At 47.5% G+C, this 14,176-nt stretch overlaps 1 protein-coding gene across 2 annotated transcripts; it reads right to left on the reverse strand.

Moving 5' to 3' along the window:
- Nucleotides 1-70: 70 nt before the first annotated feature.
- SERINC3 (serine incorporator 3) lies at nt 71-8,220 on the reverse strand. 2 transcript variants are annotated; one of them, XM_062009038.1, is made up of 10 exons: nt 8,112-8,220; nt 7,397-7,558; nt 6,733-6,926; nt 5,653-5,732; nt 4,712-4,849; nt 3,694-3,863; nt 2,952-3,042; nt 2,376-2,553; nt 1,738-1,965; nt 71-995 (listed from the first exon to the last, which is right to left on the reverse strand). In XM_062009038.1, exons 1-10 carry the CDS (start codon nt 8,148-8,150, stop codon nt 857-859), a joined length of 1,419 nt encoding a protein of 472 aa, XP_061865022.1. In that variant the 5' UTR covers nt 8,151-8,220; the 3' UTR covers nt 71-856. The 2 variants fall into 2 exon arrangements, with proteins under 2 accessions (XP_061865022.1, XP_061865023.1); XM_062009039.1 differs by lacking the exon at nt 8,112-8,220 and adding an exon at nt 8,018-8,083.
- Between the last annotated feature and the right edge of the window lie 5,956 nt (nt 8,221-14,176).

Here is a 14,176-nt window from a genome sequence, read left to right on the forward strand (position 1 = left end):
TCATTGGAATTTGTGTTTCCCAGTGGAAAATAACTACTGGTGCTTAACACATGAACAGAGCTGGGACAGGTTCAGTAGTTAGTTTGCTTTATTCAAATGAGTTTACAGTGCAAATGCCTTAGTGCCAATAATAATAACTTCATGTACATTTTTATAAGCATATCAGACAAGTGAAATCAATTAGCTCTATTTTTCCATCATAATAAAAGTTGTTTAAACTGCTAGTCATATGGACTTACCACTCAAGATTTGGCAAACACTAAAAAAGAAGTTACCAGAGAAGTTGCCTCTTAGAAAGGGCAAGTTTGTTCTTGAAAGGATTTAGAGTTAACCAGTTCTTCAACCTCAAAGCTCTGTTTTTTTGGTGAGGAATAAGGTGTGTTGTTTTCTTGCCACAACACAAGGAGGTAAGTATAATTTAAATAAGCTTCTGCAGTGGAATGTAGAAATCATTAGCATGGCTTACACTTCCACAAACTGGAGCATTAGCATACTAGTGCATTATGCTGAATAGAACTGTTCTTTAAAATATATTACTTCATATTTAGCTAAATGTTAATCTAGTCAGCAGAAAGGTTGTGGCTATTGGACAGAACAGAGATTTCTTTTGTGCTTTGCCAGCACAGCTGTAGTGGATGTTAAAAATGTAGTACTGAGATAACCATGACTGAAGGTTAAAATAGAAAGATAACTGATAATAATAATACTGATCCTGCATTATTTAATACACAACTTTCTATCCACCTGCATGTTAATATCACAAGAAATGGTAACATAGACCATTTAACTAAAGCAATGAATAATTTGGCTTTCAGCAAAAAGTTCCCCACCTTTGTAAGCTCAGAGGTACAGCAGTTTAACTGAAGTCCCTGTTGGTAAGGACAAGAGGAGCCACTAGGGTCCAGAGATAGAGAAGGAGACAGAACCAGCTGGAGGTTATCTTCACCCACACTGCTGGCCACTTACTTGTCATGGTTTTAAAATCTGCATCGGGGCTAAAATGTAAAGAAGTCAATTAATAGATAAATAAGGCCTCTTCCAATTTTCCTTGCTACCCCTCACATGAATCTGAAGTTGGGACTGGTTTGGGACACCTCACTGCAAGAGCCTTTGTGGAAGCTGCGAGACAGCTACTACACCAGCAATACCCACAGCTCCTTCATAGGCCTGTTGTTCTGAGTACCCAGGTCTCAAAATCCACCTGCTTGCTTATGTTGATGTGCTCCTCTTAAGGGAGCTACTGGAGTGACCTGTGCAAGAGGCTGCCACTGGCTGCTGCTCTGGAAGTGTATTTGTTGATTCACACAGTATGGCAGTCCTGGGGAAAGCAGTTAAGGTGCAGCAGTAGAGGGTATGTCTAAGTGCCCCCAACAGATCCAGGAAATCATATCTGCATGTAACTGGCACGTATGGCTGTCCCTGTATATCTTCCCCAGGGGGAAAGAGACAGTAACGTCAGGCCACCTTAAACTAATTTTGTATGTGTCCTCCCTGCTGCTTGCCCAGCTGAAGGATAGTAACCACCCTTTCTGCGCTTAGAGCTGTGAAGCAGTCCACTAGACTACAACCACTGATTTTGCCTTGTGACATCTTAATTCAGCAACACCAAATTGAGAAGGCACAAGTCTAATGCAACTGGCACAGTGACAGCACCTTACCCATCTGGGCAGGAGGTGCCCACCCACCCAGAAACAGTGGCTAGCACATAAAACCCATTGCTTTCTGTCCTGCTCTTACCTGTACCAGTTAGTGAGTGTCATCATGATGTAAAGGGAAGCGAGGAAGAGCATTAAGTGGAAGAAGTGGTAGCTGTACTTGACACCATCCTTCTCGTTATCCAGGACACGACGCACCTCTCCATCCTCCGCAGCACCGCTGCCTGTTCCCAGGGTCTCCTCCAGAATGGCACTGTCACTCCCAGACAGCATCAGCTTGTTCACCTGGCTGTTACTCGAGGTGCGAATGCTGCAGTGTAACCCAAAGACAGGCACAGTTAAAGACAGCCTGTTCCAGCTGGCTGTGTTTGCTCATAATGCAAGCAACACACTGCAATCAGTGTCTGCGACTAGCAAACAACATCTTTTAAAGCCATCTGGAAACACAAGGAAGCTCCTCAGAGATCTGGTTTCATCTGAGCTTTTATTAACTTAAAGAATGTTCCCAGTCCAGGTCTTGTAACACATTTCAGTCTGCTATCAGAACTGGGCTAATAAAGCCTATCCTCATCCACATCCCAGACAGTTTTCTGAGCCAAGACAGCAGCTCGGTGTGAATAAACACAGGTACATTCTTCAAGAGGCCCAGATTCAAACAAACAAACAAAAAAGGCAGGCAAATCCCAACTGTTAATCATCTGAGAGCAGTGCATATCTTACCTGGAATACAAGAGGCAGAGTACAAAGATCACCAATCCAACAACACTCTGGGCATCCCACCACTGCAGGGACTTGGGCGGCGCTGGAGTGGCCAGGATGACAGTGGTGTTTGCTGGGACAGCTGTGGGTGTTGTTATCTGTGTAATGATGTTCAGCAAACTGGGGTTACAGTTTCTTTCTGAAAGGGATTTCAAGATTAAAGAGAGATGAGCTTTGCCAGCACTTAGCTATGAGATGACAAGTAAGCTTTCCATTTCTCATTCCCTTTAACTGCTGATCAATTCTGCACAGAGGCAGCAATGGCATGGAATGTTTCCCATCCTATGAACTAGGCAAGAGTGTAATCAACAAAAATCAGAATGTCCTCACAGTGCTTGGGTTGGCTTTGTGCCCCCTCAAATACCCCAGTTTAGTTCTGGAAAGAGGCAAGGTGATAGTAAAGTCAGCATTACTGCCTCATTAGATACTTAGGTAAGCAGCTCAGCAATCCCCCCAGAGTGGTCTAGAACTGGAAGCCACACAGACAGCTTCTGCTTTCACATCAAAATCCATTCCCCAAGACAGCCTGTTGCTTACCAGGCTCATTGGACATGGCTGACCAAGTGAGGTACATGGTGTAGAGTGTGATGATCGAGGACTGGAGGAGGCCTGAGCGAGTCTGATGTTCCTGTTCAAAGAGAGAACAGCAAACCAAGGCCAAAAGGGTTAGTTTTATAGCTTCAGCAATTATCAGCATGAAAAACTATGCTGTTTAGAAATGCATTGGGCTTTGTTCTATGTTTCAAGGATTGGAAGAAACTCGGTTTCTGCAGTGAGCAACTCACGTATGGAAGGAATGAGCAAACCAAATCCATATTGTCTGCCCAAGGCTCAGTGATATGTTCCCACTGGGCTAATCCCAGATTGCTTCACACTTCTCTAGATATGAATCTAGCATGTGATTTATTTTAGCAGTTCAGAATCAAGTAACAAGGAAGCTTCCTCTTCTATTAAATACTCTTATCTACCATTTCAAAGCCACAGCATTAAGCCAATAGATTCCCATCTCATTTGCTTTTCCCTAACGGGTTTCTCTGTTCTGCCAAACCTTCACCACTAAAACCACACCAGCAGTCCTCATATGGCAAAGAAATCCAAAAAAGCCTGTCTTCAGGAAATATGTCACTACATAGTGCATTGGCTTCACAGCAAGACTTTTTTGAGTGCTCCTAGCTAGCACCAAAATTTAAGAGTTCTTATTTCAGACTGAATTGGTATTACATCTTTCTTACTTCTCTGCTTTGTATGTCACGAGGAAAATAGCAAAGAAAAATCATACCTGAACTTTTGGAAGGATAGAAATAAAGGAAACAGCAATGCACAGGATCAAATTGATGCTGATGAAGAACTTGTTCTCCGTGCAGTCATCAGACTTCGTGTAGAAAACATAGAAGAGCACAACAAAAACCAGCGACAAGGAGTAGAACAAGAGTGTACAGGACAGCAGAGCTGGGGGAAAAAGAATGTAACTGTTACAGTACACATGGAGTTTAACAGTACATCCAAGGAGATTTAATGACCAGTACCACTGTAATAATAGGACAGTCTCTCTTCCTCACTCAGAGGAAGTCTGCTTTAAAAACTAGACTGCCAGAATGCATCTTTATTAGGCATGGCTAAATTTCTGCTTTGGCTCACTAAGTAGTGTAGCTGAGAAGAAAACCAACAAGCCATCAGGGACATAAGTCCTGCCTTTCAGCAGCACTTTAATGGCTTTAACTGATGTCAAGCCCCAGTGTCAAAATGAGCGCTTTTTGCGCACTTCTCATGGGCTACATGCAAGCCCTGAATTCCCCCTTCTGTGCTCAAGGCCACTCATTTTCATTTCCATCCTGCTACATTCCTTCTAAGAAGCTACAAAATGCTGTTGCAGCATTGGTAGCTATGAGCCAAGAACCACAACAAGTAGCAGTTTGGCATTTAGTGATCAGGAGCAGGCACAGAGGAGCTGAGTGTTGAGCTGCAGCCACTGCCATCAACATTCTCCCCTTCAGAGGGCCTTGGTGGGGAGGTGGCCAAGCAGAGCTACAGCTGAAGAGATCCAGGCTCCTAACTCTGCATACACACTAAGCAAGTGTATTGTTGAGTGTCACATCTGCTAGTCACAAGCCTAAAATACTCTTGCGTTTTATTTACTGTGAAAAAGGCAATGCTGCAGCTATTAACTGCAAATGTTTACAGTAGTGACTCAGGCAGACTGTGGCATGTGATCCTAGGTATGCTTGCAAATTACTAAGGGATATTCTGCAGAGTCCTGGCCAGCAATAAACAAATCCTGTATAGATGAAGAGTCCTACCTGCATACCAACATTTAGAATTGCCCTCCTCCATTCTCTCAACCCAGCTCTCATTCCAGGAGTGAGCAAAGTCCACAAGAAGCACCAACTGGATAAGAATGAAGAAGGCGGCTCCACAAATACCAATAACAAACCAAGCTAGAAAAGAGAGCAAGAAAAACAGGGTTAGCTTTCATCATTTGCACGCTGTCCTCATTAAAAAAAAGCTACTCCCAACTATTCTGCAGACAAATAATGACAAAATCTGAAGCTAGAGGTAGAAATGCAGGTGCTGCTAACCACATTGGCCTCCCTCCTGCAGAAGCAGGGAGTCTCAGCTATTCAAGGGTGCAGCCTGTGCTAGTCAAGCTGAGCACGGGAATGTTTAACCCAACATAGAATCACAGAATGGTAGGGGTTGGAAGGGACCTTTAGAGATCATCTAGTCCAAACCCCGCTGCTAAAGCAGGTTCACCTAGATCAGGTCACTCAGGAACGTGTGCAGGTGGGTCTTGAAGACCTCCAGAGAAGAAGCCTCCAACATGTCTTCATAACAGACGTAAGATCTACCAGGCATCTCTGTGAAGGTTAAGTGCCGTCATGCCACATTTCTTTGGGGATCCACAACTCTTTCATGTTCCTATGATGTGACCAGACAGTACAAATTTCTTGCATAAATTTTCAGAGCCTCTAGGGAAGCCTTTAGCACTGGTCAGTGTTCTGACCTGAAGACTCAGCCCAGTGGTGATGATACCAGGAGTACCAAATTATTTATATCCCACAGAGCAATTGCTTAAGGCCATGACTTGAGCCGCTCACCAAAACACCTGATGAACCAAGACACTCCAAAAAAAGCAGGACAGAATCTATGTCTTCTACGAGATAAACTTCACAACTGCAGCCAGGTAAGTCTGTGAAAAGGTTAGAGTTTGTTCAGCAGAACTTTGTGATATCAACTGTACCTCTGGTGAAAGGCCCTTCGGGAATGTAAAACGCTCCAACCATCAGAGCCACGATGGCAGCTATTTTGAAGAACCAGAACCTTTAAAAGATGATAAAAGTTGAAAATACTGGTCTTAGTCTGCACACAATACTCCTGTTTCACATCATCTGCAAGCAGCTGGTTGTACATAGATGAGTGGCTAACAGTAAATGTAAAGATAAAAGGTTGTGGTCACAGTGGGATTAGAGATAGGAGACGTTCACCAAATCGGGGGAGAGGGTGAAGCAATGATCAGACAGGGGATGACTGGCTGGAGAGCCGAAAGAGGAGCTCCTGCTCCAGCAAACAGGAGTCAGCAGCTCATCCTCACAGGGAGGAAGGCTAACTCTGTGCTGCTCAGCTTGGAGAAGGGAAAAGGGAGATCTAATTGACATTTTTAACTGCCTAAAAGGTGTAAAGATGACAAAACCAGACTGTTCTTGCAGGTGCACAGTGGAAGGAGAGGAGGCAACACTTGCAAGCTGCAAAAACAAACTACAATTAGATATTGCAAAAACTTGCACAGGTGCCCCCCCTCAGAGGTCAGAGCTTTCCCATCCTTTGGGACATGCAAAACTCTACTGCAGAAGACCCCAAATAACCTGCTCCATCTTGGTCCTGCTTTATCCAGGGGAAAGGTCCCTTTCACATTAAATGACTGTTGATAATTCAGTCATCTAGCCCAGACCCAACCCAGTTAAACCAGTCAATCAGAAATCAGCTGCTGCTGGCTTACTGAGTCAGACTGTCCTAGTGAATGCCCCAGTAAGGGCACAAGGATGGTGAAATCTCGAAACAGATGAAATCTGGCATCTCTGTGGAAACAGAAGGGTGACCAGAGCATCACCCTTTCGGTCACCCAACCTCAGGGCATCCTCAGTGCCCTGAGCACATTACATGAACAGGAAGCCTTTTAGGATACTAATATATTACTCTGTGTTCAGTTCAAAAGAAACTCGAGGCTGTCACTGTGTGCATAACTAATTTGCCACTGTGTTCAGCAAAGAAACTAGAGGGAGGACGCGGGAGGGAAGGCCAGGCAGCTGGCTCACACACATACCCGTTGTGTATCGCAGCTCTCGGGTCATTACTTGTTTTCACTTCTATCATGAGCAGAAAGAGGAGGAAGAAGAACACAGCCATGGCAAAGCTGATTCGATAGACAGCTCTGTATCCAACAAACAAATCACAGCTGGCAAAGCCATCCAGATGTGGTATCAGAGTATGAAGCCCCTCGTCACAAAACCCAGGTATCTGAGTAAAGAGACATGTTTAGTTGAGAATTTACAGCTGCATTTGCAGTTACATTCTCTAAGCACTCTGACAGTTAAGGCTTTCAATCAGCTGTCTTCTGGGAGATCTGAGAACAAAAGACTTTGTGCTCAACCAACCCACCCAGACCTTACTATCATCTTTCTTTTCCTCATGACAACACTAAAAGCATCCATGAAGAAACCACAGCAGCAGGGCTCAGATAATGACTGGCAATCTCCAGGTCTGGTCAGGTTCTGGAGACCAGGCAGGTACTTTAATATGTACATTAACTGAATCTGTTATTTCAGCAAGAAAGCATTCAGTACAAGCAGTCTCTTAACTCAAGGGACAAGGCACATTTCAGTACTTGTGTATGTGTGTGTGTCTCTATCCAAGTAAAGAGCATTAATGGTCACTGGCACAAGCAATGGTTTTGCTACCAGCTGGAAAGAGATTTTTCCCCTCCATACCTTCTTCAACTGTTCTTCCATCCCTGGTGCCAGCATAATGCAGGCAAGGGCAGTACTGAGGAGGAGGAGGAAGGCATAGATAAGACGTGTCACCGTTGAATTCTTGCTGTTGGGGCAACATCGGCACAGTAAACACGAGGCGCCGCTGCACAGGCAGGGAATCTGAAGGACAGACACAAACGCTGAGCGCTTTGCCCTCACGGCTGGCACGGGCTGTGCAACGGCACCGGCAGGACCACCCGAACTCCGCTTCGCAACACCCACTCCCTGCCCACCGCAGATAAACCCTCTATCGCCATTTCTGCCTGACACCGTGGCTGAAATCACCCCAGACACTCCGGCTTATCAGTGTGGGCTCCGTTCCCGGGAACCGCCGCCTGCCCCAGCTTCGCAACCCCCGACGACGCCTCCGAGAGCGCCCGGCCGCTACAGCCGCCTCCGGCTCTCGGCGCCGGCGGGACCAGGCTCCTCCCCACAGACCGCGGGAGGGCAGCCAGGGGGGTCAGCGACCCCGGAGCCGCGCCGAGCCCCCGGCGGAGGCGCCTCGGGCGGGCCGGGCAGGCCCAGCGCTCACCCAGCCGGCCACCGGGCACAGCCCCAGCGCGGCCGCCACTCACTCACCCAACTGGCCACCGAGCACAGCCCCAGCGCGGCCGCCACTCACTCACCCAACTGGCCACCGAGCACAGCCCCAGCGCGGCCGCCACTCACTCACCCAACTGGCCACCGAGCACAGCCCCAGCGCTGCCCCCATGGCGCCGCCGCCCGCGCCCCTTCCTGCTTCCGCCCGCACCCCGCGGCGTCAGGCGGCGGCCGTCCAGCGCCGCGGCCGCTCATTGGCTGTCCCTCCGCCCTCGGCGCGTGCCGTAGCTGCCGCCGGCCAATGAGAAAGCGAGATAGAGCCGCGAGCGAGCAGGAAAAGGGGCGGGGGTTTATGAACAGCTCTTCCGCCTTCTCCGACGGAAAGGATGCTGATTGGCCCAAGGGGCCAGCGAGTGGGTGGTTCCCCCGGCGGGACAGCCAATGAGTGAGGCCGGTCGGGCAGCCGCTGGCTGCCGCCCTCTCCCCGCGGCGGTTGCCATGGCGGCGGTTCTGCGCGGGCTCCCCAGCGGCACCCGCCGCCCCCGCGCCAGCCCCCGCGGGTTTAGGGAAGAACGCGTCGCGTTTCCCGGCCCCTGAGCCCCCACGGCCTGCAAGGCGCCCTGGCGCCTCCCGTGCCGCCTCTGCACCGGGCAAACGGTCGGCCCGCAAGGTTCCGGCGGGGACGAGGCGCGGCGGGAGCGTGGCGGCCGTACCGAGGTTCTGAGTGACACCTGCGTCAGCGCTGACCTCGCCGGCCCGGCCGCCGCCGCCGCGATGCCGGAGGAAGCGGGCGGACGGGCTCCTGCGCGGGTCACGGAGCTGCCCCCGGCCCCGCTCGTGTCCGCCTGCGCCGCAGAGCACAGGCCGTGTTGCTGGGGCCGGGACTTTTGGGGTGCGTGGGGCTGTAACAGGGCTCTGGAGGAAAGGGCTGGCAGAGGTGGCCATGGAGACACTGCTGCAGCGGTTCGCGCTGGGCGCAGTTCGTCCTGTGAAGGTGCACGGCTGTAACAGCAAGAGGTGGCCTCTTTTGAAATGGAGCAAGGAAAGGAACCATGTGAAAAGAGACATTTATAGAATCATTTTGGTTAGAAAAGACCTTTAAGATCCAGTCCAAGCCCTCTGCTCACCCTGCCCAGCCCCCCACTAACCCATGGCCCTCAGCACCTCAGCTCCACGGCTGGGACTCCCCCAGCTCCCTGGGCATCCTGGCACAGGGGCTGACACCCTCTTGGGAAAAAGTCCTTCCTAATCTCTAAACATCCCTTGGTGCAACTTGAGGCCATTTCCTCTTGTCATTCATTACTGGGGAGAAGAGACCAACCCCCACCTCACTACACTCTCCTTTCAAGTAGTTGTAGAGAGTGCTCACGTGTCTTCTCAGCCTCCTCCAGATTAAAGTGTTCAGCTGCCGCTCAGAGCACAGGGGCTCTCTGGGTTTGGATTACCTGCATTCTGCACAGCTTGCAGTTTGGAAGAGTTGAACAGCTGAATGACCTCACTCCTCATTGCTGGGGTCTGGAAGCAAATGAAATGGATGAGAGGTGGTTGTGAGGATGTAACAGCAAGAAGGTGACAAAAGCTTACACGGAAGTTTAGGGGAGCAGTTTGGAGCTATTTAATTGTCATGAGTGTTGCAAAATGTCAGGGCAGGGTCAGAACTGACCAGCTTGAGTCACAGGATATATTCTGGCTATAGCAACTCCAGCTATTGCACATCACCTCCCACTGCGTCTTTCCTTCACACAGCCCCCGTCCAAAAATCCTGCTTCCATCACAGAAAGGGACAAGTAATCAGGATGACAGCTTTATTGCCATCTAAAATTGCCAAGAAATGACAAAAAGCCTCCAGTAAACCAGTCACTTCTTTTCCACAGCAGCTCTAACACTCTGAATATATGAACATTGTGTTAGCAGTATCATCCCTCTTGTCATCAGCCTCATTCATGAAGACATACAGGCTTCTTTCTGAAAAGGGTCACACCATAAATCATTGAGAGTGTGTTTCCTTCAGATAGTGCAGGAGCCATCCCTTCATTATTAAAACAGTTTTGTTTCCCTTTTGGGTGCAACAGCTGGGTCTGTGAGAAGGCTTTTGCCACATCTCTGCTGCTTCACGTGTTGTTCACATGAATGTACACAGATGATCAAGGCAGACTCCAACATTCTTCCAGTAATCGTGGGTGAATTATTTCATGGGTATATCACTAATGCAGTGATGAAACTGCTGAATCCTGAGTCTGAGAATGTTGTCTTCACTGGGCATTTATGAGACTTAGAATTTTGTTAAGTACTGAGGGATCCTCCACTGATTCGTGCCAGGGAAAGACAAAGGATACAGATAAAAAGCTTTTTCCTTCCACTGACCACGTAACAAGAGATTTCCAACTGCTCACGTTACTTCCCAACAACATAAACCCCCTCTGATTCTGCATAACATCATCTCAAACCACACGTGTTTAACAGGAGATAAGAATGAAGTCAGCTCAGTGACTGTGAGCTATGGGAACGAGACAGGATATGGCAGGAGGTTATCCCAGCCTGTACAAAAATACCCTGCTCTGGCATCTTAATCAGTTCCGTCAGCAAAAGGAACTGGTGTGTCCCTTATGGGTCTCACACGTTACATCCCTTACATAGCTACGTGTTAGTTGAAATGCCTGGAATAAACCCCTTGAAATTAGGTAATGTTTAAAGGCAGTGTGTCAGATGGAGTCATCTGAAAGCAGTTCTCTGCCATTCCTTGTGCAAGAGAGCTCGTAAAGTAATGTCACTCGAGCTTGGTGTTGGTGCTGTTCCTGATAATCTCAAGGGGCTGCCTTCCCTGATAACAAAAGTGCAGAACTGTTCCTGGTGTTCCCCAGAGTGTTTGAGGGTTCCTGCTCTGGATTTTTGCAGGTAATATATCCCAGAGACAGGTTATAATCCTTCGACCATCCAGAATCGTTCAGGCAGCTGAAGGGAACTGCAAATTGGAATGGCTGGGTCAAATCCACTGCAAAACTTTAAAATACCATAGTCTGTGTCCCTACAGTACTGTTGCTTTGCCCCATATACAGCTCCTAACACCTTACTGAGCTCTGGGCTGCTTAAGCTTCCAAAGTTTGAGGTTTTGGCACCAGGTTCTTAATATAACCCTCCTAATTATTGGACTTCTGTGAAGTGTTTGGCTTTGAACAGTGTTTGTAACTGTGCTTTGATTGGATCTCCAGAGCATAAAGGACTAAAACGTTTTCTTTGGGGACAACTGCTTTCCCAGCTGTTTAGTTCAGGCTTTGGCTTGAGCTTTATTCAACCATCCAAATTTTAAGCCCTGCTTTGAGAAGAGCTGTCCAAGGCCCCTATCCATGAGGAAGTTGGTCATTAGGGTAACGGGCAAAATACTGCTACAGCTGAAATCACCAGTGGGTTTAATCAGCCTTTAACTGGCCTAAGTTAATCACTTCTACCAAATCATGGTGTTCCAGCAGGGCAGAAAGTCCTCCCAAGTATAAATATTGTTAAGTTTATGACGGTCCCAGATGACTTTGCCTGGGTCTAATCTAATCGTGCTGCAGGCACAGAGACCCTCTCAGCACTGACAGCACAGGGCAGCGTGTGCTGCTGCTGTGAGCGCCCAGGGACACGCAGGTGACCGGTGCCAGCAGCCTGGCTCTTCTCTGGCTTTGCACTCACAAGCTCCTGCAGTTTGGGATCAAGAAAAATCAACCCAGTCCACACTCTTGAGCATTCCAAGATGCCAACTGCTCTTCCCCACACTCCTTTGCTCATGATTTTATAACTCTCATCTTCCCCTGCCTGCGTGCTCTGTGACTGCATTAGCACCTGCCTCTGCACTTAGACTCTCTATTTTCCTATCATGTCATGGATACGTGAGTCATGTTATTTGTGATCTACTGAGCTGAGTGAGAGTCATAGTAGAGTTGTGTGCTTCAAGGCCATTAGTAACGCTGCTCAAACTTGCATAATATATTCTTCTGTGTCTAAATCCCTGAGAGACTGAGTAACTGTTTTCCTGTTCACCCCAAGTGACTGTGCAACTGGATGAATCACTGCTGTTATGATAGAGGAATTGTAATCTTTCTGCCTTGCCAGTTTTGTTTGGCCAGAAATTTGTTTTATAGGACACCTTTGTTCAATCTCCTCTAAGTCCTTATATGTCACCAGAGACCTTTTCACTGACTTCAGATCGCTTTAGATCACATGCTCTGGTCTGGAAACTGCGTTAGTGCATTTGGGACATTGGTAAAACAGATGGTGAGAAATCTTCACCTTTCTCCAACACCCTGGAAAGATATTGCTGAGCTCTTTCATCTCCTTATTTATGGAAGCATTAGTGAAATAGAAACATATTGAAAAGTATTTAACTAACATTAAGTTTTGGTTTTTTAAAGCCCCAACAAAACAACAAAACAACAAAAGCCCAGCAAAACACCAGCAGAGCCACAGTGGAGGGAATGCTTTCTACAAGAGATCTGTGCTGACACCTGTGAATGAACCATGGAAGGGACTAGCAACAGACGGCTGGTAAAAAGGAGGAGGGGGTAAAAGGTGATCTTTTGTGATAGGAGAAGGTGGTATCCCTGCAAAGAGTATGAGGTGCTCAGAAGGGTGCTTTGAGGAGCAGAATCTGCCCCAGAAGGGGCTGGTACTGTCCCAGGAGGAGCCTTGCAGCCAGAGGCACTGCTGGAGCTTGGCTCCTTCCCCCAGCCCCATGGGTGAGATGGTGTTAGGGCAGAGCCAGGCATCAGTCCCTGCTCCACATGGTAGTGCTAGGCTGGGCTTGAGTTTCATGCCAGAGCACCTCAGGCTGTACAGGGCATCCTAATTCTTCCTTTTAAGTAGCCACTTCAAGGGTGAGTAGCCACAAAGCAAGCCAATCTTCTACTTGAGCATTGCCCAAGGACACTTGCAAATCTTGCTGAGTTTATTGTTTCAAATGTTTGATTTTTCCTTGCCTGATTTTTTAAATTGTGTTTTCTTTAAGCCAGGATTAATTTCCTCTCTCTCTGCGACTCCATCCCTCCCATGAGAGCCCACACTGAAATCCAGCTGGCCAGCCTCCTTCTGTCAGTGATGGCTGCAGCAAAAGAGCTTCTAGTGAAATAGCAGTGGGAGGAGAAGGCAGGAATTTGTGGATTCCATCCTGCCTTGAGCAGTGACGAGTTGTGTGGCTTTAGGTGAGCCACAGGGCTACGTGAGCCAATGTGTAATGTGAGAAAAGCAGCGTATCCCAGAGTTGTGGCAGGCTCTCTTCCTTCATCTGTCCACGCAGCTGAAAATCAGATGAGTGCCTGACTCAAGTTTTTCTCGTACTAAAAAGAGCAATAAATGATCATAATGGCCATGAGCATTTCTTTTCTCTGGAGGTTTCTTTTCCCCTCTTTTTCCATTGTCCCCCACCCTGGTGCTGCTGCTTTCCACGATGCTCTGAAGCTCATCAAACAGGGGTTTTTCTCATAAATCTTTTAAATCATGTAAATCCTCCCGGCTCTCTATCTGACATTTTGGATGTTGCATTTTTGCACTTGTGCCAGGAAGCATCTAGCATGTTACAGTTGCTTATTTTACTGTATTTTTTTTTTCAAGAAGGGAAAACAATTCCTTCCTCTTGTGCCTCCAGCAGAGCAACCGTTTCTCCTTGAGGAAGGAGTTCACATGATCCTACAGATGCGTCAGATGAATCCCTTCCCACGTTTGATATTTGCTAAGTTGAATGATTGTTATTCCAAAGCCAATAGCTGGGATGGTTGGGTGATTTAATATCTCTGGAACAATTTATTTTCTTCTGTTCACAAGCTTTAAAGAAAAGAAGTCTAAAACTGAAATCCTTTGACTTAGACTCATTAACCAAACACTCTGGACTGCGTTATCTTCACAAATATTTCTCCCTGTTTGTTTGTTTAAAGCTGGCCAAGAGTTCCAGAAATACTTTAAAGATAACAAAAATGGGCATCCAGATCAGAAAGGAACTCCATATTTAGAAACTCTGAAATACTACTGGGTGGTGGCTGTGCTGTTAACTCTTTTCTGGTTGCTCTGAACATCCATGGCACTGGGGAGGGAGTCGTGGCGTTCTTTATATCAATGGCTTTCCCATCCTAGATGATTTAGGGAAAAAAGTACCCTGAGGCAGTCTAGCAATACAATACCTTCTATAGTTCCACTGTGGAGTTCAGTAGAGTTGTTGCCTGAGAGACT

Source organism: Colius striatus, chromosome 16, assembly GCF_028858725.1.
Source record: "Colius striatus isolate bColStr4 chromosome 16, bColStr4.1.hap1, whole genome shotgun sequence".
NCBI lineage: Eukaryota > Metazoa > Chordata > Aves > Coliiformes > Coliidae > Colius > Colius striatus.